At 42.0% G+C, this 27,776-nt stretch overlaps 1 protein-coding gene across 1 annotated transcript in view; it reads left to right on the top strand.

The window, feature by feature from the left end:
* LOC146856783 (opioid-binding protein/cell adhesion molecule-like) overlaps positions 1 to 27,776 on the top strand; it is a 1,126,851-nt gene that overhangs the window by 805,640 nt on the left and 293,435 nt on the right. The window contains exon 3 of the mRNA XM_085647228.1: positions 15,643 to 15,768. Within this exon, the coding sequence (XP_085503354.1) occupies positions 15,643 to 15,768 (126 nt within the window). The remainder of the gene's footprint in view (positions 1 to 15,642; positions 15,769 to 27,776) is intronic.

Here is a 27,776-nt window from a genome sequence, read left to right as displayed (position 1 = left end):
TTGCGAATGGGTTCCCACCAACTTTGAGTTGGTGTTAAAGTGCAAATGTTTTGCAACCACATTTCAGTCGTAAAACCTTCATAGATCCCATTCTAATTTGGTATTTGGAAGGTATGCCCTAAACCCTTCCCTTCCAAATACCGAACTGGTATGTGTTTGCAATTCCAAATTGCAATTTGGTGACTCTTTACTGAATCACAATTTGGAATTAATGCATACCAAAATGCATGTTTGCTGTAGCAACTAGTCTGACTGTGAATCAGGCCCTTGGAGACAGCAAAAATACCCCCCACAATTAGCTCTGAAACCCTCGGTGTAAATCTGTTTGAGGATGAAAATTTGATCGGGAGTGATGTGTGCCAAAACGCACAATAACAGCAGAAATGAATTACATCGCTGGAGAAAACCGCAGGGATCTAAATTATGAGTTGTGTGATACTTATCACACATTCACAGTTTTCCCCCTGATAAATTCTGGCTGGCCAAATTCTGCCAAAGTTTTTCTGGGGGAAAAGCTGGGCAAAACAGCAGAATTTGCAGTGTTAAAACCAATTCTGCTTCTTACGCTCCAGTTTCCTTTTAAAATCTCAAAATAGGATGAATTTACCATACATGGTACAGATCTTACGCTAGGTTAAAGGCATTTACCATTTGTTGTAAATACCACATCCTATTGCGGCAAACTCGTAATGAGTGCCAAAATGTTTGAAGTCTAACTTCTGCTCTACCGTCTTCGCTGTGCAGTCGCCTTTTGTCATCGGCAACTTACAGCAATGCTAGCGGAGAGACATGCACGCGCTCCTTAAGAAGCTTGGAAGAGAGAGGAGACTTCTAAGGAGAAGGGTATAAGGGGAAAAACCAATCTGGGTGCTGCAGGAGCCAAATGAGTAGTAGACGTGAACTGCGCTTCTGAGAGATCTGGAGCATGTGATGTAGGAGTGGATGAGGGTCATGCAAGCATGTGCAGAAGGTAAAGCAAATTGGGTAAATGAATGGGTTTCTCCTGTTTAACAAGAAGAAGTCGGGGGATGTGATGGAGAAGTTTGAAGTGGCGGAGGCTGAATATATTTTTGGGTAAAACATATCAAGCAATGTCGAAAATGCCGAAAATGCATGTTTAATTTAATTCTGTTAGATTAAAAAGACACGCATAAACTTTAAACTTTAATTAATTGCCTTGTCTATTTCGATGTACTACTTTTGGAAATGGTCCAGCTAATAAGAAAGACAGTTTAGTATCGGGGACCCCTATAGCATCCAATGGCATCTTCATCATCATAGATGAACTATAGTATCTTGCATTATAAAATTCCTTGGCATATTTATCTACAGTTCAAACAGGTCTGACGCAAGAAACAGGTGTTTTCAAGAATTACCAAATACTTATGGAAAACTTCAACCCTTAGATCTACAACGTTTAGAGTCTCAACCTTGTCTTGATCTTTTCTCTATGTTCTTCTGGCCTGATGCCTGAACTTCTGGCCCTACACTGTGGTTTATCAACGTATTATGTCCTAGTTGGCCATTTTTTTTGGGGGGGGGGATTTTTTTTTATTGTTTTCTTATGAACACAACAGCGCGACACTTGATTATACAGTTTTCCCGTATCACCTGGCAGTACAGCACACAATTTTACACCCATACAATTGGAACCATTTCTACAGTTTTCCATGAGCGGTACTGGTGCCCCACGCTCCCGCCCCCAAGCCCGCTCTATCAGTCTGAGTCAGAGGTATCATCATCCGGCACTGGCGGCGGGTCGCATATTCCTCCTCTGAATTTATTCCATGCCCCCCACACCTTATCCCATTTACGGGGGCATCCCCGCCTGATGAATGTTGATCGCTCAGCCTGCATGGCTGCATCCATGTCCCTTACTCATGCGGACAGTGAGGGCACCCCCACCTAGTTGGCCATTTTTGACTGCTTCACATAAAGTGGGCTTGCTCTGACCTGTTTCTTCCGAGCTGGTGAAATTGGTGAATTTACATTTTCATATCTTGCATAGGAACAGCTGCTCCTGGTACCTTGACATGTCTCCTCATTGATGCCCTGGGATGTGGACTTGTTCACTTGTCATGGCCACTTCTTGCTGTTCTTCTCTCCTCTGATGAGCTGTGTGATTCTTTCCTCTGATACTGTACCTCCTTGCAAGTCATATACGTTGTTTTATCTTAATTCTTTGCCTATCACGTAGGCAGATTTTTTGTTTTTTGTTGTCACATTGTTCTGAGATCTTTGGCTTTTGCGTGCCTGGTTCCTCCAAAGAAAACATTAGTGCTTTGTTATATCTCAGAAGTAAGGACTGTTAAAAAAAGAAAAGGATTGAAGATTACTTAGGGTACTGTTCATTACACTCTGCCTTACTCTTCCTCAGCAGTGTGCTTATGGCTCACACTCTCAAGCTCATATCTCCAGCCTTTGAAGTGGGCTTGGACGGTTCAGGAGGATGCTGAGAATGTTAGCCCTATCAGCAGCTTTTACTAGGATGGATGCAACTTTAGCTTTCAGTCTGGAGTGTTCCTGTCTCGGAGGTATGATGCCCCTCCCAAGTAAGGACTTTGAAAAGACAAACGCGGAGGTAAAGTAGGTGATTAAGGGGACAACTGTAACCACAGAAACATATTGTCTATCTCTTGCTTTGTTAGTGGGTTCTGCAGAAGGGGAATGATCAGTAAAAGTGGAGTATTGGGAAGGCATGTGTGGAGTCTTCACAATGGTAGAATTTAAGGCATGTTGCTAGGATGGAATGTTTATCTTTGAAGAGAGTGTAGTTGATGCTGTGAAGCTAGAAGAGTAGGCTGGAGGTACCTGTCCTACATACTATCAATAAAGACAACCAACTTTACTTCTGTGTTGGAGTGGATCTTTACAGCATGCCTAACACATTGATTTAATTTTTGGGGTAGTTGACTGTGAATTATAGGTCACAATACTTTTCAGTTGTCCTCATGGGTAACTCGCTCACAGTAAGTTCAGGAAACCTTTTTGAATTTGGCACATTGCTCAAGTTCTAGAGAGAAGGGTGGACATTTTATTTATTCCACTTGTGGGAATGGGCAAAGTTCAGTTTTTTGTTGTTGTCGTTTTTGCCAGTTTTGTCCGGCAGAGTACGTTTTGTGGGAGAATTATTTAGCAAAGAATGGATTATAATTTTCTAATTATATAAGCATTTGAAAAGCCAATAGGTCTCGGCTGTGAAACTTCGTGATTTTGCCAATGCTTTTTGTTTCATAATACACGGTCTTCGTAAACACATGCATAATCCCCACAACCATTTTTGAATAAGATTTCTAAATATGAAATAAATTGCATTTGACAATGACTGCAATGTATCCATACACATCCACATCAGCCATCTTCTTTACAAGCTCCTTTCCAGGATGGCACTTGCACACATGCATATGGCCAAGTGAAGAAGAGAGGGAAGCTATGGAATGAGGGTGGGAGAAGTAGATAGACAACAAAAGCAATCCAATTATGAGCAAGGGGCTTTCTAAATGCCCACTTTATTTGCATCTAGTTTGTTGGAAACAGTTGGTCTCCAGTAGGTTCATGGAATTAGTTGAATTTGGCAACTTCACATTACTCTTGTAACATGGAGTTACAGACGAATTCGGCCAATTGTGGCATGGCAGAATTGCTTCCAGCAAGAACTGTGGGTGAGATTTGGCATCCTCCAGCACAATTTCCCAATACGGGTGGTTGCGAGCTGCCACTCTCGGAGGGCTGCTTCTCAAGTATATTTGTTGCTATATGAATAGATTTTCTACTTGAGCGAGCAGCAGAAAAATCAACTTGAATTGATGCGTGCTTTTACGCAACGTATTAGGCCGTTTGCACAGAGTTTTCAACACAGCTCACGCTACTGGCACAAAATTGTAGCACGAGCAGCGAGACGTGCATATTTTCCGCCAGTTTGCAGAACATCTAGCAGGCGTCAGATGTAACTTGGCAGAATTTCACAGAGCGAAACCCCATAAGTGCCACCCACCCTAGTCACCATTAACTGAAAATCAGTCAAAAAACACTCCGATAATTTTCCTAAAAATAGCAAAAGCAGACTTTTTGAGGGGTTCTTAAAGTCTGCAGAAATCATCTTCCCTAAATTAGCACAGCCATACCTCATACGTCATTAACTAGTGGTATTATCACTCATATAGGTAGCTGCAGTGACATTGAACTTACAGTTCATACTACATTACATAAAACAAAGTTTCTTACCTTTCATTCCACTTTACATAATGCAAAGTGCAATACCAATGAAGGACCACTAGGCTTTCTAAACAGTAGTTAAATACAAAGGTTTTATTATGTTAACCCCTTCCCTGTGGGGGTAATTCCCCCACGGTGCGGGGGGGGGGGGCACGGTGCCACTGTGTTCATGACGAGCTGAGCTCGTTATGACTCACAGTGGAACTGTGCTCACGACGAGCTGAGCTCGTCACGACCCCGCCCACTGATTAATTCTCCGGCACAGGCGGGGAATTTATCGCGCATGGGCGGGCCGCGGCTCCACTGTGACTCATGATGAGCTCAGCTCATCATGAGCATGGAAGGGGTTAATAAACACTAATGATAAAAACGCATGCACTAACAGCTGGTTATCCAAATTATACAAAAAGTAAAGCTAAGCTTTGAATGGCAGGTTGGTTAGTTTAAATCAGAGCATTGCATACCTGTACACAGAGTTTGTAAATAACAACATAGGAATAGATGTTGCACACCCCTTAAAAGAATCAAATATCCCAGCCCATCCACAGCAATATCCAAGGGACCTCTGAATGACAAACCTTCGCTTGGAAAGTTGCTAAAACTGACACTGACTGCAGAAGAGATGTACTAGCCACCGAAGAGAATTTTTAATTCCATAGCCATTTTCTTTTCCCTGATCACTCTGCTTAGGAAACCATGTCAGAACGGGAGAAAGCAGCATTCCTTTCTTCTCTGAGCTTTCATTAATTTGCTTTCGTGATTTCAAAGACATGTTTTCTGGAGGAGCTGAAAGGCCTCCAGTTGGGCCTAGAATGCATCAAAGGCTGTGCATAAGAGACTCTTTTATCTATTGCCACAGCAACCGCTGCCTCTTCTGAAATGACGCTCTCTTCTCCTGCAGATGTGGCCAGTGACCCTGCAAACTCAGCCTAGGTCCCAAGACTCTCTGAAATGGTCCTGTCTCCTTAAATCACTCTGCAGTCCTTGAGTTTTTGTCAAATATGTCCTCGGCGTAAGCCTGGCACTGTAATCCTTCTTGGAAATGACTCAAAATTGAGCTTGGGACAAGTATTAGCCCCTTTGAGAGTAGATATGTGAAGAGTGGTGAAATAACCATCATTTTTTTCCCCAGAGGAATTCAACATGGCCTTTAAAATACAATTTGCCTTCAGCTAATTTAACATACAGGATTCCGCAACTAACAACATGAAATCTACTGAATTGTCGTAAAAATAAGCACTCCTAGTGCGATTCAGATACCATTCTTAAGATCAGTTTGGAAATGGGAAAGAAACGTGCTGTATCCAAAGTTGTATCAGCAGCAAGAAGAGTGCTGTATCAAAAGTTGTATCAGCAGCAAGAAGAGTGCTGTATCAAAAGTTGTATCAGCAGCAAGAAGAGTGCTGTATCAAAAGTTGTATCAGCAGCAAGAAGCGTGCTGTATCAAAAGTTGTATCAGCAGCAAGAAGCGTACTGTATCAAAAGTTGTATCAACAGCAAGAAGCGTGCTGTATCAAAAGTTGTATCAGCAGCAAGAAGCGTGCCGTATCAAAAGTTGTATCAGCAGCAAGAAGCGTGCCGTATCAAAAGTCGTATCAACAGCAAGAAGCGTGCCGTATCAAAAGTTGTATCAGCAGCAAGAAGCGTGCCGTATCAAAAGTTGTATCAGCAGCAAGAAGCGTGCTGTATCAAAAGTTGTATCAACAGCAAGAAGCGTGCTGTATCAAAAGTTGTATCAACAGCAAGAAGCGTGCCGTATCAAAAGTTGTATCAGCAGCAAGAAGCGTGCTGTATCAAAAGTTGTATCAACAGCAAGAAGCGTGCCGTACCAAAGCTTCAGTAAGCCTTGAAGAAGTGACTATGGAGTGAAACAAGGGGCGTAACTTGGTCAGTAAGATTAGAGGGGTGTGAACTTCAAATATACCAAAAATCACGCCGGCATATAATGTTAAAATACATTATAGGGTAAGCAGAGCGCAGGAGAAGGGTTTAAGGGGCAGTGGAAAGGGAGAGGAATGAAGTTTGGTAGGGGTACTAAGTGAGGGAAAACGTAATATTTTGTAAACTAAGATAATCTTTGAACATTTTCAAAACAGAGAGATGTAGAGATTGTGTGTGCGTTTTTGTCTCCCTGTATGTTAAAAGGTCTGCTGAAATCCAACAGCCACCTCACCATATACGAAGGAAAGCACCTTTGCCCAACTATTTAATAGAAAATAAATGTATGGGGGGGGTAACACCTTCAACACAACTCGAAGCTGTTACAGTGTTTCTACTGGTTTGAATTCTTACACTAAATCAGAAAATATTGAATGTTATGTTTACTAAGGCCAACAATATTTGAGTTCATTCATAAATAACAGAATTAAAAGTTATTATATGTAGAATATTTATATATCTTTGGAAAGAAATTATGTTTGGCAGCAAACTTAAAATTGGGAGTGGAAATGGAGAACTGATAAATAGTATATTGTTGGTTCGCAAGTGTGTCTATTACACAGTCTTTACATCGTTGACAAAGTAGAGGTAGATAGTTTCAATCAGTGAGAGCACCACTGGTTTGGGCCATTCTTTCACTTCCAGCTTTGTTCATAACCAAAAAAATCATGCAGCTGTTTGCTAAATCCTTTCATTACTCCTGGGATACTACACTGTTCAGTGATTAATTTGTGCTGGTGCCCAAGGCACTGCTCAGAAACATGCGGCTGCTTCATACCAAGGTTGCATAGGCTTGATTCCACCTCTTCCCTGTTTAATCCACTAACCGACACTCTATGCCACTTTACATCTCTCTTGCTGGTTCCTCTTCTACATTTGTGACGTTTCGGTTTCTCTTCCCCCATCTTTCCCATTTTGTGTTTTCCCTCTATTGCTCTCAGCAAATATCTGATGTGGAAAAGTAAGTGCTGGCCCCACAAAATAAGTGCTGGCCCCCACCCGCAACCCCTGGCTTAAATTAAGTGTGGACACTGCCTCTTGCATAACCATGTAGGCTGGCTGCACAGATCACATGGAACCCTCAAAACACACAGGTGTATTGTATCATGCAAGGCTTAGCGTGATGTACGTGAGGCTACAGAAGACCAAACTGCCTTACCCACAGAGAAAACAGAGAGCAGAGTCTTTCCTCTTGAGGCAATGGGCCAATGGACTGCAATCATGGGGTGTTTCCATTTTGTGTATGTAGTATAGAGCGCAGAGGACTAGGGAGGAGTGGACAGTTAACCCATCGGGTATAAGAAGGGAAGGTGATTATACTCATCATTTGAACTTGGTTTCTTCTGCATCTCATGCACACTCAACCCATCAAGGATCCTTGTACCCTTGATCCTGAATGAATGCACCTACATTCCTAGCAGAAAGATACAGTTATGAGTCAAGAATGTGTGCATAGCGTACTATATTTGCAATGTAATAGTTTACTTTGAAACAGATCTTATCAAGTGCTATGCAATTTTGGCCTGGTGCCATCTAGACAATGCCAATGGAATGAAAACATTGCATAGGGCACCCAAGAATCAAGTGACTGTGAATGAAGCGGCCATAATATTTTGGTTGCACTATTCTGGGCCCACACCCTGTGAGGTGGTGCTGAGCGCCTTCCCTTAAATCTATCAGTATGTTTATCAAGATCCGCCGCCATGGAAAGGCTGGCTGGGATGTGCTTTGGGGGCCCGTGGCGGGCCCCCCGGGGGTGTGCATTTAGGGGGTACCCACTGTACCTCCCTGCAGTCCCATGGACAAGGTGGCAGGCACCATGTGGTGCCTGCCACGTAGTGCATGGGAATGCACAACATGTTAATTTGGCATTGCGGAGGGTTCTGCTGTAGGCAGCTCCCGCCCCAATGTCAAATATGCGGAATGCGACTGCCAGGGTGGCCGTCGCATCCAAATCAGTGGTGCAGAACCACCACATGTCTGGCGGCCGTCCCAGCACCGCGAGGAAGGCGGGCAGACTAAAGTCCGCCTGCCATCCTAATAGGCTCCTTAGTTGCAGGTCATATCTAATTTTGCAACCTTACCCACTTTGATAAATCTGCATATATTTTTGAAAGTCAGAAAGTTAGGCCCAGTTCTGGAATCTCTGCTTTTGAGCAGATCCACCAATTGGTGTCATGGTTGTTAGCAAATGGTTCAAAAGCACCCTTTAACTTTGATCCACTCCCATTAAAGATCTGTACAAAACTTACTATATGAAAAGTGAATTACATATACCTGGCATATGACAAATTAGATCCAGATTTGTCGAATAATGTTAAAGACATGAGAAAATAAAAGAAAACTTTTTCAATGTGATGTATTACCTAGTAAGTGATACCAACTCTGTAGTTCTGGTTATGTCTTACTTCTATTGAAAAGCCTTTTTTGAATTGATAATACCTTCGGGGCCTTTTCATGATTATGCATTACATTTGTGACACAGTTAATGCATCTACCTAAGTTTTGGCACATCGAGTTTCGTGCAGATCTATCTGGGATGGGGGTGCTGAAGGTAACAGGGCTTTAAAAAGCAGGAATGTATACTTTAACTCCCAGATAAACTTTGGGACTCAGCTCCATTTAAAAACGCAGAATATAATTACAAGTCTACAACTTTACTCAAAATAGGGCCTTTTGTTGTTTGATGTAAATCCGTTTCATTATTTAGAGATGGCTGCATTACAAAACTGTGGGCCATATGTAGGTAATTTCTATTTACCGATTCCTAAATACCGAATTTTACCGATTCGGTATTTAAGAATCGGTAAATAGAATGTAGGTAAACAATCGGTAAATTTCACCAATTCAGTAATATTCGTTATTACCGATTCAGTATTTTCCGAATCGGTAATAAGGAATACCTTCCCATTCATTCCTATGAGCCTGGAGGCCCATAGGTATGAATGGGAAGCCATTCACTATTACTGATTTGGTAAATACCGAATTGGTAATAGGGGGAGCATATTCAAGGGTGGCAGGGTGGCACTTTTACCAAAGCACAAAATTGCTTTTGGAAAGGTATTCGGTATTTACCACCATCTTGTAGTTGGTGGTAAATAACGAATCCTTAAACCAAAAATGCACTCCCGTGAGTGCTCCATACATAGGATTTAAGGATTTGGTAATTTACCGATTCCTTAAAATAACAAATCGGTAAATTACCGAATCCTTAAATCCAGCGTCCTACATCGCAAAGGGCTAAATACCGGTCGGTAACGGGAAATTTACTGATTTCCGGCTGTTACCGACTGGTATTAGCCCACCTACATATGGCCCTATGTTCGGTGATTTTCAAGTAATTTGAAAGGGCAATGAAACATTTTTATCTTTGTGCAATATGTAATGTGTGGAAGGACTGAGGACGTGGTAAATCTCGCTAGCTGGTCAAAATTGAATTATTTTTTTTGTAGCAGCCATTAAAGAATACCAGGCACAGAATCCGGTGTCTGGAAAAACATGAGATTATAAGGCCACAAGGAGAAGGAGTCATAGAAGAACATATTCTGCCTCTGAAACCTTTTATCACCACAAAATTCACCAATTTGCTCAATGATACATAGATAACGCTAATCAGCATTTTCGTTAGATAAGTGCATCTGAATCCACACATTAACTTTGTTTATAAAGATAGATAGGTAGGTAGCTAGATAGAGACAGACAGACAGATAGATAGATAGATAGATAGATAGATAGATAGATAGATAGATAGATAGATAGATAGATAGATAGATAGATAGATAGATAGATAGATAGATAGATAGATAGATAGATAGATAGAGAGTTAGAGAGATAGATATATAGATTTCTAGTCAAACGGCACTAAAATTCACCATCTATGGTTAGCTATGTAAAAGATAACTTATACCCCACCACGCAGTGATTATGATCTCACGCATGATCATATTAATGTCATATATGTTTGCATTTCCTTTAACATCTTCTCAAATTACATCATTGGTGACCTCACTGGTGCGATCACATATGACATATCAATCAATGCATTTGATGACATCCCTGCAAGAACACACTCAAATTGTGCGCACGATGAGAGTGTATATAAACCATTCAAGACAGAACTGTATAGTTCCTAGAAAATGAACATGAACTAATGCTCTCTGGAGTTAATATTGCGGCGAGGGAGTAAAACTTTATAGTGTTGTTGAAGGATATTCATCATATATGAGATGGAAATAAAGTTACTGCACCAAATGTACAGGAGAAAAGTAAGCCTGACCCAATAGTTAATTTTAAAAGGCAGGACTGTCAATAAAAGGTAAACTACTTGGATGATGAATATGATACACAAAGGTTCTCTGCATGCACGAGGTGCAGAGAGATACTCAACGTTTTTGGGATGCATTGTGATAAGTACGTGGATGGATGACTGGGATACCTTCTGCTCACTATATAGCCTGGTAAAAGAAGTCTTTATTGTGTGTGGTCTGCACATGCCCCAGCCTGGAATACCTATGGGATTGTTATTTAAATTACGAATTAAAGAACACCACACAGACGTAAGAAGCAGTTCGTCTTAAAAACCGAAGTCAAACAAAGAGTTCATGTGCACTAAAAGAGCAGAAGTTAGGATGCAAGTTTGCACAATTGTGCTGTGACATAAATGGAACAATCCGAAAGTCTGCAGTTTAATTCATGGTCAATGTGTGTTAGTAAATTCAATAAATGCAAATGATTCAGGGAGCGCATTCAGGGTCGGTTTAAGACGTGGTGCAACCAGTGCAGCCCCACCTGGCACTAATGTAGGGGGAGGGGGTGCTGTGTTTAAAAAAAATGACATGTTTTAAGAGTGCCTGCTGCAGAGTTCCTTGTGTGTCCGGCAGTTTTCAGGCAGCTATAAAAATGGCCAGAAAACTCTAGTGATTACTGCTCTGGAGAGGCTGAAGTTTTTTTTCTAGGGGCAGTATGGCCCATCACAAAGCAGCACAGAGGGTTAACATGCCTCTGAGAAGAATGCAGCTCACATTTTTATGTGGATAGCTCAGTAGATTGTGGTTTTTATCTCAGAGATCTTTTTTTACAGCAGCTCATAAGTTACAATCCTAATATAGAACAGTGACTCATGAACTTGCACCAAAGAGCAAACTGCATAATATAGGTTAGGAGTTATGTTGTTTTCTGAAGTCTTTCATTGTCTATTCCTAATGGTGCTAAAAATGGTTCACTTGGGTAGATATACATTCCTATTAGTAAAGCCAACCCTAACCAGCACTTAAAAACAAATTAAATGTATGTGAGAGAGGGGCAATGGAGAGATGAGGGATACTGTTGGAGAGTAATGGTGAGAGTATCACTGCAGGAGTTAATTTGTGGGTGGCACCGAAAAGCGATTGTTGCACCGGGTGGCACCAGCCCTTAAGCCGGCCCTGAGCTCATTAATGTACACTAAACTGTGTCTATGTGAATGACCTATTTTGCTCATATACCAAAACTATTGGAAGAGAAACATTTCTCAATTTCCCAAATATGGATTTGAAATAATATATAGTGTTTTTATTAAAGTTAGTAAACCTACATTTGCGGTCTGAACACGTCTTTGGGAGGTCTGTGTGCCCCTGCTGGTCATGAGTTGTTCACAAGCTCTGTTTGCCTCTGCCTGCCTTGAGTTTTTTTTGTTACAAATCTCAGTGTGCCACTGTCTGCCTTGCGTTGTTTGCATCCTTATGACAGCTGCAATGAGTTGTTTGCCAGATTCTGTTTGCCTCTTATCTCCACTAGAAGTAATCATTTGTTTGCCAGCCTCTGTTTGCCAATGCCTGACATGTTTCTTGCCTGTCATCAACACTGTCTGCAGTTAGTTGTTTGTAATACTCTGTTCACCATTGCCAGCCAAGACATTTCGGCAATCCTCTCTTGCCCACCATGAATTATTTGTAAGTCTCTGTTCGCCACAGCCCGCAATGAGTTTTCTGCCTCTTTACCACTGCCCAACCTGAGATGCTTTCCTTTGTTCTCCACTGTACACCATGGGTTGTTTGCCTCTTTTTATCACCCACCAGGCCCGGCTCAAGGAATTTTTATTTGGGTGGGCCAAGGGTGCATTTGGGTGGACCACTGCAGGCCCAATTTGTCGCTTCTTGTGGTAGCCTACAAGCCCTAGATTACATCATACATGCAAACAGACCCCATGATACAGCTGGTAGATTCTGTGTGTATACAGAACATGTGGAGAGTTATTTGAAAGTAAGAGCAATGTCTGGACCTAAGTGCAAACCCTCAAATTCCATTTGATTATCCACTTTTCTACCATCCCTCTCCTGGGCACCTTATCTCACAGCTGACTTTGGGCCCCAGCCCCATATCAGCCACCATCCAGCTCCACTTTCATTATTCCAGCAAAAAAAACATTAGTAATATCACCTTCAAACTAAAAACATTGAATATAGCAGTAAATATATTTAGCACGCACTTTAAAATATGTTCCACAATTGCCCTAATTACCTGACTGCTAATTAAATAAAACCAGAAAGGCCATGACAGGGACAGCGTTAGCGCTAGTGCTAAAGTCTTTTTTGACGCCCCACCAATGACCTCTTTCTCCGCAGATACCATTACTACCACCCTCCTACAGTGCCCAAAATCTCTCCAAAGCCCTCTCATGTCCTCCTCCTTGGATTCCCTTACTGCTACCCTCCAACAGTGCCCTTTATCTCTCTGTAGCCCCCCCATGACCTCCTCCTTGGATTCCCTCACTTCCACCCTTCAACAGTGCCCCTCATCTCTACATAGCCCCTCCCACTCATGCCCTACTCCTCAGACTCCCTTACTACCACCCTCCATCAGTGCCCCATCTCTACATAGCCCCTCCCACTCATGACCTACTCCTCAGACTCCCTCACTACCACCCTCCACCAGTGCCCCCATCTCTCCGTAATTCCCTCCTCCACCCCATGACCACCTCCTCGGATTCCCCCATTGCCACTCTCCACCAGTGCCAGTCATTGCTTCACAGCCCCTCCCTCCATGACCACCTCCTCGAATTCCCTCATTGCCACCCTCCACCAGTGTCATTCATCTCTCCGTAGCCCTTCTTTTATATGCATTTAATTTGTTGTATAGCGCTACTCATAGTGTAGGGTGTCACAGTACTTTACATCACACACATATTATACTGAGACAATGAATCCTATAAGTATGTAAATCAGTCTATAGGGAATGTCACATAAGCCAATAAGGATTACAAGGTGTAGGAATCACGTCATCCATATTGGTGGGCAGTATATTTTAAGAGGGTTTGGGCTGGGGAAGCACAAACATAGGTTTAAAGCATACCCCAGTGGTTAGGGGTTGGCTTTACTAATATAAATGTAAATCTGCCCAAACTCTTTTTAGCAAAATTAAAATAATGAAAGATTGGGGAAGTTCTAACTATATAGCAACACAAAACAAAGGGAAGTTCTAACTATACCACTCATGTTTGTATGCAGCTGTTTGATGAAAGTTCATAGGTCACTGTCCTATGTTAGGATCATAACTTCTGAACTGCAAGTAATACAAGATTCACTGTGACAAAGGCAGAAACCCACTGAGCTATCCACATAAAATACAGTTTATCTACATTTCAAAACTACCAACAAAGGATTGCTATCCAGCAGGATCATTAATCACCAGTTATCTGGACATTTTTATTGTTGTCTTGCATCCCTGATAAAAACGATTTATATGAAGCATATCAAAGTATGTGCCTTGCTGGGCCTGTGCAGATTTGAAAAATAAGACCAAATAGTAACACATTCTCTTACCTACTCAGATAGTCAAACTTTGCGTCACAGCCTGATCTGATAAGAAGCTGCAGGGGCCAGTAAAGGTGAAACAGAATAAACAAACTTATTTTCTCCAGTGTTGAAATAGAAAAGGAATATCCATGCAGCAGGATGGTAGGCAAAAGTTACTATGTGCCAAATAAAGAATTTCCCCCCTTGCCATGCCCCTATTGTACCTGCAGGACATAGCCCACCTTTCTAAAAGGAGTTACGTGATTGGGTCGGGGCTTTTTCTCACAGCCATCCCCAATTACAACTCAAACAACATTCGGAGTAACGTTTTTAAATATACTGCCTATTTTCTATTGGCCTTCGTGTCCACACTGCGAAGGCCAAGGCTCATGTCTGGGTGGGCCAGGCTCATGTTTGGGTGGGCCTGGCCCACCCAGCCCACCTGCTAGAACCGTGCCTGTCACCCACCGTGAGCTGTTTGACTCTGTTTACCACTGCCCAACCTGAGCTGCTTTCCTTTGTTCGCCACTGTACATGGTGATCTGTTTGACTGTGTTTGCCACTGCCCACACTGAGCTGTTTTTCTTTGTTCGCAACTGTATACAGTGATCTGTTTGCCTCTATTTATTACCCACCAGGGGTTGTTTGCCTCTGTTTACCACTGCCAGCCCTGATCTGTCTTCCTTTGTTCTCCACTGTCCACGGTGATCTGTTTGTTTCTATTTATTACCCACCATGAGCTGTTTGACTCTGTTTACATCCCACCCTGAGCTGTTTTCCTTTGTTCTCCACTGTCCACGGTGATCTGTTTGTTTCTATTTATTACCCACCATGAGCTGTTTGACTCTGTTTACATCCCACCCTGAGCTGTTTTCCTTTGTTCTCCACTGTCCACGGTGATCTGTTTGTTTCTATTTATTACCCACCATGAGCTGTTTGACTCTGTTTACATCCCACCCTGAGCTGTTTTCCTTTGTTCTCCACTGTCCACGGTGATCTGTTTGTTTCTATTTATTACCCACCATGAGCTGTTTGACTCTGTTTACATCCCACCCTGAGCTGTTTTCCTTTGTTCTCCACTGTACACGGTGATCTGTTTGTTTCTATTTATTACCCACCATGGGTTGTTTGCCTCTGTTTACCTCCCACCCTGAGCTGTTTTCCTTTGTTCTCCACTGTACACGGTGATCTGTTTGTTTCTATTTATTACCCACCATGGGTTGTTTGCCTCTGTTTACCACTGCCAGCCCTGATCTGTCTTCCTTTGTTCTCCACTGTCCACGGTGATCTGTTTGTTTCTATTTATTACCCACCATGAGCTGTTTGACTCTGTTTACATCCCACCCTGAGCTGTTTTCCTTTGTTCTCCACTGTACACGGTGATCTGTTTGTTTCTATTTATTACCCCCCATGGGTTGTTTGCCTCTGTTTACCACTGCCAGCCCTGAGCTGTTTTCCTTTGTTCTCCACTGTACACGAAGAGTTGTTTGCCTGTTTTTATCACCCACCATGAGCTGTTTGACTCTGTTTTCCACTGCCCAACCTGAGCTGTTTTCCTTTGTTCTCCACTGTACACGGTGAGTTGTTAGCCTCTATTCACCCCTGCTCACCATTAGTTTGCCGTTACCCACTGAGTTGTTAGCTTCTGCCAGCCATGAAATGTTTTTGGTTTTTATTACTCAATTGTAGTCTAAACTGCTTTTTCTTTTCTTCACAGTTTCTCCCCAGATCTTGAATATTTCTTCTGACGTCACTGTGAACGAGGGAAGCAGCGTGACTCTTCTGTGCCAGGCGTTTGGCAGACCGGAGCCCACTGTCACGTGGAGGCATCTCACTGGTCGACGTAAGTGTGATCAGCTTAGGTTGAGCTGTGGTTGGCAGACGGATGACGTGGGGGTCACAGTAACCGGTCCAGGTGGGAGGTGTGAACTGAAGGTTATTGTGCAGTGTCAGGAGATGTGGACAGCCAGTCCATCCAATCACATTAAAGAATTGCAACTTGTCGAGTATGGAGGTGTACAAACATATTTTTCTTTCTTATAAATCTCCATATATTTGCAGTTACAGAAGGTTATAAAGTATCCCTGTTCAGCTTTGAACGAGCAAATTATTTTCTACATTGCAAGATCATTTTTTTTAACACAGACCAAGTTAATTTTCACTCTATTCAAACCGAGCCAAGCCTGAATATGTTTGCATAATATTTCTCTTCAAGTGTATGATTAGTAATGTTTTTCTAGGCCCAAGGGAAAAAGTGAAAACCTTTGTAAGCTTTGTAGAGTTGAAAAGCTGTACCCAAACCTTCGGGAAGGTTGTCAAATATAATTTAGTAGTTTGCACGCCCCTAATCAACAATTGCAAATGAGAGCAGTTGGCGCTGAATTTTACATATGTTTGCCGAGTACAGTATCGGATGGATGTAGGAGAACAAAGGCACAGTTCCTTTCTTGTGCAAAGACACCTTAGCAGAGTGCTTTTGATTTTCCATTTCCATTATTTTGACTCTTGTAAAGCTTCCATTTGCTCCAGTGTCCTGCTTGGTTGATCTCTGATGTGTTGTTACAGATTTAGGTGTTCATTCGACTGCCCATAACTCTCAACTTCACAAGGAATGATTTACCAGATAAGGCAGAATTTCAAAGTAACGAAAGAAAAGTAGGACTCACCAATCCACTTCACCCCTTCATCACCCACTGGATGTTTCACCAGCTCAAAGCAGGCAAAATGTGCAGGTGGAAAAATGCCCAGTAATGAGGAATAACATGAAAGACTCTCTGCAGAAACACAATTTCCGTGTGCTGTTCCCCATTTATGAATGCAAAGTGCATAGTGACCCAGCATTCTTGAATTGCAGAAGTACTAATCCCCACAGTCTTGGTACTTCCATCTTGTAGAATAACAAAGAGGATGCATCCTGCATTACTTTTAATGGAGCCTTAAGAGACAGCATTCCAAACCTCTCACTCTTCTTCAACCTTTGATGGTCATAAACCAGAGACACTGCTGCATAACTGGTGTTTGTGTGAGAACTACGAGCTATTTCCGGCCTCTTTTTAGTTAAGTTCGATCCACTTTCTTATAGTCCTATTTGAAATCTTAGACCGATTTATTTCTTGTGAAAGAATGATGGATTAAGTTAATTGTTAGAAGGCACACCGCAGAGTGAGCAGTCTTCTGTCGCTCAGCATCGTCACCGTCCATAAACCCCTTAATGTATCAAAAGCGAAACTTTTCGGGTTTTTTCAGTGGTGTGCGAAATATTTCTTGCTAAGGTGTGCAGTTTAGCAATCATTTTTCACACCTTCCGAAAACTGCAATGTCTGTCACCTTGACCAAGGTTTGTGTAAAAATTTGCACAAACATAGTTTTTGTCACAGACTGTTTGAGAAGAAAACCTTTTGTTAGAGAACTCTTCTAACTAATGTAGGTTGCTAGCTTTTTCCACTTAAATTCTAAATTTGCAGTACTTTATAAAACCATATAAGCTTAAAAATAACTTCCCCAAGTTACCTAAAGTCAACAATACAAAGGGGCACATTATGATATTGGTGCAGATTGGAACCGCCCGACCATAGGCCGTCGGTTCCGACCGCAGTATTTGGATGCGATCGCCCCTAGGGCGGTCGGAAACATCCATTTTTCAATGGAAGCTTATGTTGCAGGTGGAAAAGGCCCACAGTACAAGCTTCTTTTGAAAAGTGGATGTTTTCTACATCCCTGCACTGTGTGGCAGGACCCATACATGGTGCAGGGATGTTAAGGGGGGCACACTTCGGTGCCCCCCAGTCCTCATTAAGGAAGGCCAGAAGGGAAGAGGGCCCCCACAGACACTTTCCGACAGCCTTTCCATGTTGGAATAGACAACATGGAATGTCTGTCGGAAACTGCCATCATAATCCCTATGGCGGAGCCGAGCCTGGCTCCGCCATCATAAGGGGATTCTGGTGTGTTCCGACACACCGACGGGCTCCTTGAGCCTGTCAGAAGTGTCGCGGATGGTTCCTCCACCTGCTGCCTCCAATCACACGCATTGTAATGAGTTGGTTGGACAGCAGCAGCAGATGGCGGTCAGACCGCAACCGACGAGCTGTTGGTTGCCGTCTGACCGCCATCATAATTGGCCCCAAAGTTTATACGCTCATAGATTTTTAATGGAAAGTATCCTAAGAAATGTTTGTGCACTAATTGGTCAGGAGGGCATCCCATGACTGGCACCATGTTTACAGCATAATTCCGCTCCTGTGGGTTTGATGAGTTCATCCATTACAAGGTTTACAGCAGATGAGTGTATTCAGGATCAGTGATTCCATACCTGAAGAAAGAGAGTAGCCATTGAGCCTTGCCTAGTGGTGGTAACAAATAGTAGGAATAGGACAGAAACACTGCCTTTTGTACTGTGTGGAGAGGGCTCCAGAGGACAAATAACACTTTGACTAGAGTGCTGAAAATCCCTGCCGGTTCCTGAGCCTAGCTCTATGATGTGGAATCTTTGACTCTTTTTCATTAAATATAACGTGCATGGTCCATTAGGGTGGTGTGCAAAGGTAACATGACTTTAGCTATTTATTTATGTATATTTCTTGCAGAAAAGATGCAAACTTTTCCATCTAGAAAAATAAATTGATTCAAGCACTTTAAAAAGTTTGGGACATTTCATGGTCAAATTTCAAATTAACCAGCACGTTCCCAACTAATGGAATAAAGTGTGTTAAATTATATTTAATGGATGTTTGTATGCAGTTATTTTACAAAGTGCCAATAAATGACAGGGAATCATGTAATAATATGGAAAAGTGTTCATCTAATATAAATTTCATCATCATAATGACGGCCACTATACCATTCCACAGAGATTTACCGTTGGGATTATGCTGCATGAAGGCCCAAGAGAATGGTTACATAAATTATGTGGCAAAAACACATCCATTTGAACTACAAATATTTTTGCAAAATCTGAAAATAGTGTGGCAAATGTGCTACATTTATAATTATACAATAAACGCTGACAATACAGAATTGCATAAAGCCACCCACCCCCACTGTACATTATTTTATCAACAATGTGTTAATAAAAGATGAACAAAAGGCTAAAGATTTTGAGTCAGATGTATGACCTTTTTTTGTGGTCGCAAATGGGAATTCGGCCCGTTTGCGACCGCAAAATTGGTCTACCCCATGCACAAACCATATTTTGCGAGTCGGTAACCTATTACCAACTCGCTAAATATGGTTTACGACTCGCTATTAGGAAGGGGCATGCCAAGGGTGCCCCTTCCTAATAGCGAGTCTAAATGAAATGTACTATTGTTTTGTAATCACATTTGTGGCCGCAAAACACTCGCAGTTTACCACCTACTTCAAGTAGGTGGTAAACCACTCGCAAACGAGAAGGGGTCCTACTTTGTGAGTGTTTGCGAAAATATTTTTTAAGAGCAGACAGCGGAAGTTTCATTTTTCTTTTTTAAATGCATCCCGTTATCTTTTAAGGAAAATGGGCTGTGTTTACAAAAAAAAACTTCTTTATTTAAAAAGCAGTCACAGACATAGTGGTCTGCGGACCCCAGCAGGCCACCATCCCTGGGAGTGCTAGCCATTCCCAATGGGCTCTCAAATTGCGCTTGCCTCATGAATATTAATGAGGCATGCAATTTACGACCGAATTGGGAATCGCAAACAGTGTCTGAAACACTGTTGTACATTCACTTTTGTGAGTCGAAAATTGCGAGTCATTCATCTGGCCCTGTATTTCCAAAAAGTGCCCACTGTTATCTGCACTTTGAAGAAAACAGCTTTTTCAAGTCAGCTACCCCTAATTAAACATGTAATATAAAACTTGATTAACGAGAATCATGTGTAATATGGTCATGGGCATTAAATATATACATAAATGGATGGATGAATTGATTTCTATTATTTTGAAAATTAACTCACGTATAATGATTAGTGTGTAAATTATGATTTGCCTTGGTTAATTGGGGGGGAAATTGGAACACCAAGAACCTTTGTGAAGGGCGAAAATATGAAAGAAACTTAGCAAAACGTTGCAGGCAAAAATAATACCACCATACTATATGGCACGCCTTCCACATACAAGTATGCACATTACTTGGCCCAATTCCTTGTAGGACAGGTGTACAAAACTCCACATTTCCGCTTGGAAAGTATTAGTGAACGAGATAACAGCATGCATTGCAGGTAGCTGCACCAACAGTTGATGTGATTGACATATATCTAACTTAAAAATACTGTAAGGCACCAATATAAGAGTTTTAATCCTAACCTTTGCATTGCTAAAACAGAATGGAAGTTCAAGTGAGAGATTAAGATCCATAGGGAAAAGAGCACGTGGGTGGCAGAACTAGAGAGGCAGGGAGATGTTGTATTCGGATTGAGGTACACTGGTAAAACTGGATATGAGTCCCCCTATTGGAATAGCAGAGAAAACAAAGAGGTACCCAGGGGGGAGTAGAGAATGTGTTCTAGTTCTGGAGTTGTAGAGAACTGTTTGAGTGACACTGGGGCTGTGCCTGGGTTTTCCCAGACTAGTGTAGTCAAACTTGCTATGTCAGAATTAAGGCATTATACCAGATAGATCAAATGCTCAAATACTATGTAGTAGACTTATGGCTCTGAGCCATCATTAAAGTACATTGGCAGAGCTTGGTATGGGCTCTAGTAATTGGGGGGGAGTAGAAGTGGAGAGGTACATTGGCAGAGCTTGGTATGGGCTCTAGTAATTGGGGGGGAGTAGAAGTGGAGAGGTACATTGGCAGAGCTGGGTAAGGGCTCCAATTTTTGGGGTGGGGAGGTTAAAGTGGAGAGATACATTGCTAGACCTGGATGTGAGTCCCACAGCTGGAGTAGCAGGCAGAGATCTTTATAAAGCTACATGTAAGTAGATGTCTGTGTGATCGTTTAGTCGAATAGCAATGAACTGCTATAGAAAGAATAAGGGACTCCAGAAGAGGTATGTGAGGGTGTCAAACCCGGAAAAGCAGCACTGAGGTACATAGACAGATACCGCTGTGAGCCCAGCAATAAAGTAGCAGAAAAGTGGTAGACGTACAGAGGCAGAACCGATTGTGACCCCCAGTAGTGAAGCAGCAGAGAACTGTTAGAGGTGAATAGGTAGAGCTGCAGAGAGTCCCTGTAGTGCTGCAACTGAGAAGCAGTAGAGGTGCTTTGGAAGAGATGCATGTGAGTGCAAATGAGTTGTGGAGCGGCATAGAACTGCTGTAATAATAATGAGGTACATTGGAAGAGGTGGCTGTAGGCCCAAGTCTTGGAGTAGCAGAGATATGTGCTAGAGGTAGAGTGGTAGAGGTGGGACTGAGTATTTCTAACTGAGTAACACAGAAGTGACAGGTGCCTATTCGCAGCGCGGAGTATGAGTCTCAGTACTGAAGCAGCAAATAAGTAGTAAGGGTACTTTGAAAGAGTGGAATGTGTGATGTGTGGCCTACTGTATCATAATTGAGTTCCACCGGAAGAGCTGGTGCAGGTCTCAGTGATAGAGAAGCAGAATTTTGGTAGAGGTAAAATGGCAAAGTAAGTGACGAATCCCTCTATTGGAGTAGCAGGGAAATGGCAGATGTACAGTGGTAGAACTCAGAATGAGTCCTGGCACACCAGTAGCAGAGAGGTTTTGGATGTACATTGGAAGGCTAAATGTGCCTCCCTTGACTGACGCTCCAGAGAAGTGGTAGTATTTGTTTAGAAGCGATACATGTGCATAACAGGAATGGCATAGTAAAGAACCGGACAGGCAGTACTGAGGTACTCTAGCTGACAGGTATGAGGGCTCTAGCCATGGGATAGTAGGGAGAAGATGTATTTGCACTCATGCTCACAAGCAGAGCTGAGTGAGAGTTCCATTGCTTGAGCTAAAGACAACAAAACAGCATGTCTCTGGGTGACATTATTGCCTCCAGTAGACGGTTCTTTGTATGTTTATGCTCAGGATAGCAAAATAATCTTTGTTTGCTGCTTTCACACCCTCCTTCACTAATGGGTCTCCAACTACTTCATGACCATCCACCACTGACTCACTCCATTCCCTTAAGCTCAATTCCTCTAGGATGAAATAAGCTTTCGACTCAGCCTACATCGGTTCAAAATCCTATATTCTCACACCCGAAATGCTTTCCCCGACACTATCTACGAGAACATTTTAACCATACCAAGCTCACGGACTCCTTTAATACAGTCACACTCAAAACTGCCAGGATATAATGGCTGAATATCCAGAACTTCCCTTCTACTCAACAAGAACACTCATCTCAACACAATTTCTTAGTAATCTAGACTACTAGAGCAGCCTTCTTGTCGGTCTCCATTCTGTCTCTCGTTAGAACCAAATGTCTCTTCAAGGGACCCTATAATCCTTCCAGTGACATTGTTTCCTTTGATTTATGACACCCGGTTGATTGACTGTCTGCCAAAACCGACCTTTTTTCAGGAATTTAATACCAGTCTGCAAGTCTCCAAAAGGTGAAATTTACCCAAAATCATCAGATGCCTCCATCCTCAAAATCTACACTCAGTCTATCGAAAAATTTGGATCATGCCAATCCCTACTTTGCAGCGTCGTAGATCTGGTCATTAAACCAAATAAAATCTTTCACTGGAACCCTTCCCAGATATGCAGTCGGTCTCCTCACTACCTAATTTCAAGTCCACTCTAGCAGTTCATCTCATAAAGCAAGAACACAAGATCTCTCTTACTGCTCCCTAATTGTACATCCCCCCCCTCTCCTCCACCTCACGCTGTAAATTTATATACAGATTAAATGCATGGTTGATATTATTTCATCCTCGCTCACAGTTTCTCAAATCTCCTCTCTCCATATTTGTGTTCCGCCCCTTGTACATAGACAAACTATTATTGTGCAATGTAAAGAGTTTCTTGCAAAAAGGATTTTACTTCTCATTAAAAAAATAAAAACGAATAATTAATTATGAAATTGGAGTACTAAAGCTTGAACCATAGAAGAATTGGCAAATCTTTCTGTGGGTCACAGTATTAGGATTCAGAAAGCACAGAGCGCTGTGTAATGTATGAAAATATCACGAACGCCTGGAGAATTACTTCAAAGCAGGAGATTTAATTTATATCCCCACTACATAAACACATTTAGTAAATCAAATCAGGCATGCACAGCAAATAAATAAGGTCAAAAGAGAGATGAATAGACAGGAAAAACTATATTTTGTGCTTTCTTATGGAAATATAGCTTTTTAATTTGTCTCTAATTTGGTTTTGGGTAAGACCTGATTGCTGGTGGGAAGCTCCGCACAAATTCCCTGTAGAGTAGATCCTTCCGCGAGTCAGCCTCCTACCTCTCTGGTTTTGGCTCTGGTGTATTAAAAAACATGTCAGAAGCAACAACTACTCATTAGTTTGTGAATAATATGTGGAGACAACTTCATCACTATTTAGTGGATGGTAGCTGAGAAGAGGCCATTGGTGGATGGATAGGAGGATAAGCGTAGGTGTAGATGGCATGGTCTGAGATAAATGTAAAGGCATATATGTGTGGATAGATGAGTAAATTATGCACCGATAAGTGGGTGATCAATGGAGGGAGTGCCGTGCCTTGCTTTGAGGAGATTGATATGGTAGAGCTATGTCCCACTCAACTCTGAATAGACCCGTTGAGGTATGCATTAGTGTCTGGGTTAATGAAAGATAACCTGAAGAATCGTTTTTTCATCCTTACTAGGCTTGAACCATTTAACTGGGTACTGTAAACATAAGCACCACCACAAAACACATTGTTCTTCACCCTCATAGTCAATGAGCGAAACCTGAATTATACCTGGTTAACACACCACATTAGAAAGTACACATTCCAACACAATTGAAATAAGAAACCTAATGTTGTTACTAGGAATCATATACATACCTGACAAAAAGTGCTATTTTACATCACGAAGACTGAAACCCAAAGCCTTCTCAATAAAGGGTGAGTATACAATACAGGAGTCATATGCAACGAACATCAATGTTCAGCATAAGACTAATTCAAGATTATTTAGTGTTAGACAGCATATACATAGTAAAAGCAGACATCACAACGAAATCCAGAAAGCCCTAGAGTGCTCCATCACTGATGTGTAACCAAGATGATACTTTAGCATGTAGAAACAAATCTGAGAGGATGTGTATAGCGGTGGCATGAGACCCTGACAAGCCTCCCAACAAGCTTTGAGTGGACAAATGAAAGGTTTGATCACAATTGGAACTAATCAAATTTATAGTGCTTTTTTTTTGCTTGACAAAATAGTGAACAAAAACTGTGCTAATGCTCATGAATGTATAACCATGTTGTTTAGGTTTTGTGCATGGGGAAATGTTGGGTAAAACCAATAATATTGATATGACTGGGCACTACATGCCCCATTTTAGAGTGTGTGTTGATAAAGGCTCAGGTTTTCCTTCTACATAGGAGCTAATTTAGGGCCTCATTTATAAGTTGGTGTTATGTATCCATCACAATGGTGAGCCAGTATACATACCACCAATATGAAGGTCCACCTGCCTGATTTAAATGTGGGTGAACCTTCAGTTGGGCTACGGTGGTGACTACTCCAAAACTGCAATAGCCAAATCTCTATGACAGCCTGATGGAGTAAGATCCGTCGAATGAATGGCTACTTGTATGCCGTAGGACTCACATGGTGAGGGGACATTACATTTTTAAGATTTTCAAATAAAAATTCCTTTTCAAGATTTTCTTTCCGAAAATAATAATAAAAAAATGCTTGCACTATGCTGACCCAGCCCTGCACCAAACAATGGATTACGTTGCGGTGAATCGCCATGAAGGTGGATCCTGCCAATGCTTTATAAATGTCTGCCTACTTTGCAGTCCTTTATAAATTTGGCGAGCATCCCTCTGCTATGCGGACCGATGTATTTGTTGCGTTTCCATGGTGGAACAGAGGAACGTACCCCAAGCTATAGCTGAGGCCCTTATTTTCTGAATAATCTGCCTTTCAGAATAGTGACTGAGCTGTTTTGAGGCATGGACAAAGAGCGCAACTGCCTAGAGCATCTACTTTCTAAGTGCACCTGCTAAAATGACCAGAACAGTCAGATGCAAAAAAATAAACCATAACAACAGATTCTTTCTTAATTCGACAGCTGGGCATGTTCTTCTCAGAAGTTTAATATGCATGCCAATTACATGTAAAAATAAACTTTCAATCCTCTGTCTCTCTCCTTACACCACTTCACCACTTCTGCCTCCCCCTTGCTCTTTACCCTTTTCTCTCATTTTGCTTATCATTATATTTCTTTATGTGTAGTGTACTGCCCACCTTCTCTCTCTCTCTCTCTCCTTCCTAGAGCTGCCTCACCTCTCTCTTAACAAACCTCTCTCTGACCCACCTCTCTCTGGGGAATATCATCAAGGCGGCGCAATAAAATTATCGACGCTTTTGCATTCGTTTTTGGCCGAAAAGCGGCGATAATTTTATCACCTTATCAGCAAGGTCACGCTATCGCGCGAATCCTTGCCTTTGCGCCCTTTTCCATAACGCCCAGCTTTGCATCTCTAATGAGATGCAAAGTGGGCGTGCCTTGCCAAACTTACGTGGAGAATGTCGCTAAATGACATTTCTCCAATTAACAAGGAAATCGCTAACCTGCTTAGCGATAATAAACGAAGCGCCAACCGCGCTTAACACAGGTTTCTGGACGCGTGCTTTTAATCTGATTTAGCCGTGTAATCCAATGGGAGGTGGATTACATGGCTGAATCCACCCTGCCCTATCAGCAAGGTATCGCCTGTCGCAGTGCGATTATCGCCGGTTTTCCAGCGATAATCGCACTGTTTTGTAGCTAACGCTTGGATTTCTATCGCTTTGGAGATATGCATTGCTGATAGCACGCTATCTCCATGATAGAATCCAGCGATAGCCGGTGATAATTATCCTAGCTCTAAGTGCGCTTAGCGATAATTATCGCTGGTTGTTGCTGATATGCCCCTCTTTCTTTCTCTCATGGTGACACTTCTCTCGCTGCCACTCTCTGTGCCCACTGCTGCATCTCTTCCTCTCTACTCCTTCTAGTCCAATTCTCTCTCTACCTCACCACTGTCTCTACACATCTCTTCTATTTTCATCTCATCTCCCTCTTTTCTCTCTTAAATCCATCTCACCTCTATCTCATCTTCAATTCTTTCTTTACCTCACCTTTTTCTCTCTGAATCTCTCTCTCTCTCTCTCTCTCTCTCAATCTGAACGTGGCCTCTCTCTTTACCTCTCTCAACCTTTCTCGATCTCACCAACACTTCACCTCAGTCTCCCTTTAACTCAAATCTCTCTCACAACGACATCACTTGTTAACCCACTGCTCTTTCTCACTATCTAACTTCTCAATTTACCTCCCAATTCATTCGCTGCCTCACCGCTTCAACTTCCCTCTGTCTTCCTACCTCTGTTTCTCTTGCTACTTTACTCCTGTCTTGAAACGTATTTGTCTATTGCTCTCCTTACATCACAGCTCTCCCTACATCACCATCTCTCTACCTCTTTATCAGCAACATCTCTCGTTCTCTACTCTGCTTTTGTCTGACCACCTCACCTCTTTTCTCTCTGTTCTTCACTGTTCTGCCCTTCTGCCCTTTCTGCATCACTTATCTCTTTACCTGATCCAAATTTCTACTCCTCTTCTCATTTTCCTTTCTTGCTACCTCACTTTGCATCAGTCTACTTCTTTCACTACCTCACCTCCCTACTTGTCTGCCTCCACCATATTCTACATGTATCTCTTTCTGACTCACCTCACTTTCTACCATAGCTGTGTCTCTATCTCACACCAGTGTACCCCACTACTCTCTCTCTCCATTTACTTCTCTCTATCCCTAGTTCTCTCTATCATGCACATCTCCCAACTCTCTTTCTCTACCTAACTATTCATGTTCCTGCATTTCTGTGTCTATTTCTCAGGCTATCTCACGTTTTTCTCTTTATCTTATGTCGCCCCTGCCTTACATATCTCCCTACTTAATCTCTACTGCATCTCTATCTCACTCCTCTTTTTACTTCTTCCTTTATACCATTTTCCTTACTTACCTTCCATTCTTCTGCAGACTCCCATTTCTCTTGAAAGAGATGATAGTCACTGTCTAGTTATAGGAGTGTAGAAAGACAAAGAACAAGTAAGGTGAGAGAGTTAAGGACAGAATAACCTGATTTCATGTTATAGAATGGTGAAAATAGTGCAGTGTTTGATTTTATCTTTCGGAGAAAGAACACTAGTTGAGAAGGGTGACACATTTGTAATTGTGAATATTCAACAATCAAAGCAACAGTTTCAAGTGATATGTGCTTGCGTCTTATTTTTTTATCTTAGACACTAGTCCACCAATCATTCATCATGCCATCTCGACTCTGTCGAGGCAATATAGTCAAGCAGTTCCAGCACAATATTGTTGTTGCAAGAATAAAAAGCATCTAAGACCAAAAAACATGTCTTAATCAATGCTTATCAAGATTTATTGTGGTACCATTTTAATGGCAGGTGCCAGGCAGCTTGAGATTTCAGGCATTTTGCTATATCCTCAATGACTTGAATTAGCTGAAAACATGTAATAAATTCAAAGTTGTTCTCAGGAGGAGTATCCAACATATTTCTTGCCATGCCCCTCAAAAGTCCCAGTCCTTGACATGGCACTAAATAGTGGTTAAACGAATGGGGGGCAGTGCATTTTAGACCTGCTGCTCTTGATTTGGAACAGACTTCCACAAAAAATGGGCGACCTGGAACCTAAGAACGTCCTCAATGAATATTATATCTTAGTTCTGCAGGAAACATGGACATCGTCCATATGTAAAATTGACGGG

This window comes from Triturus cristatus, chromosome 3_2 (genome assembly GCF_964204655.1).
Source record: "Triturus cristatus chromosome 3_2, aTriCri1.1, whole genome shotgun sequence".
Taxonomy (NCBI): Eukaryota; Metazoa; Chordata; class Amphibia; order Caudata; family Salamandridae; genus Triturus; species Triturus cristatus.
This window is presented reverse-complemented; position numbering and strand designations above follow the sequence as displayed.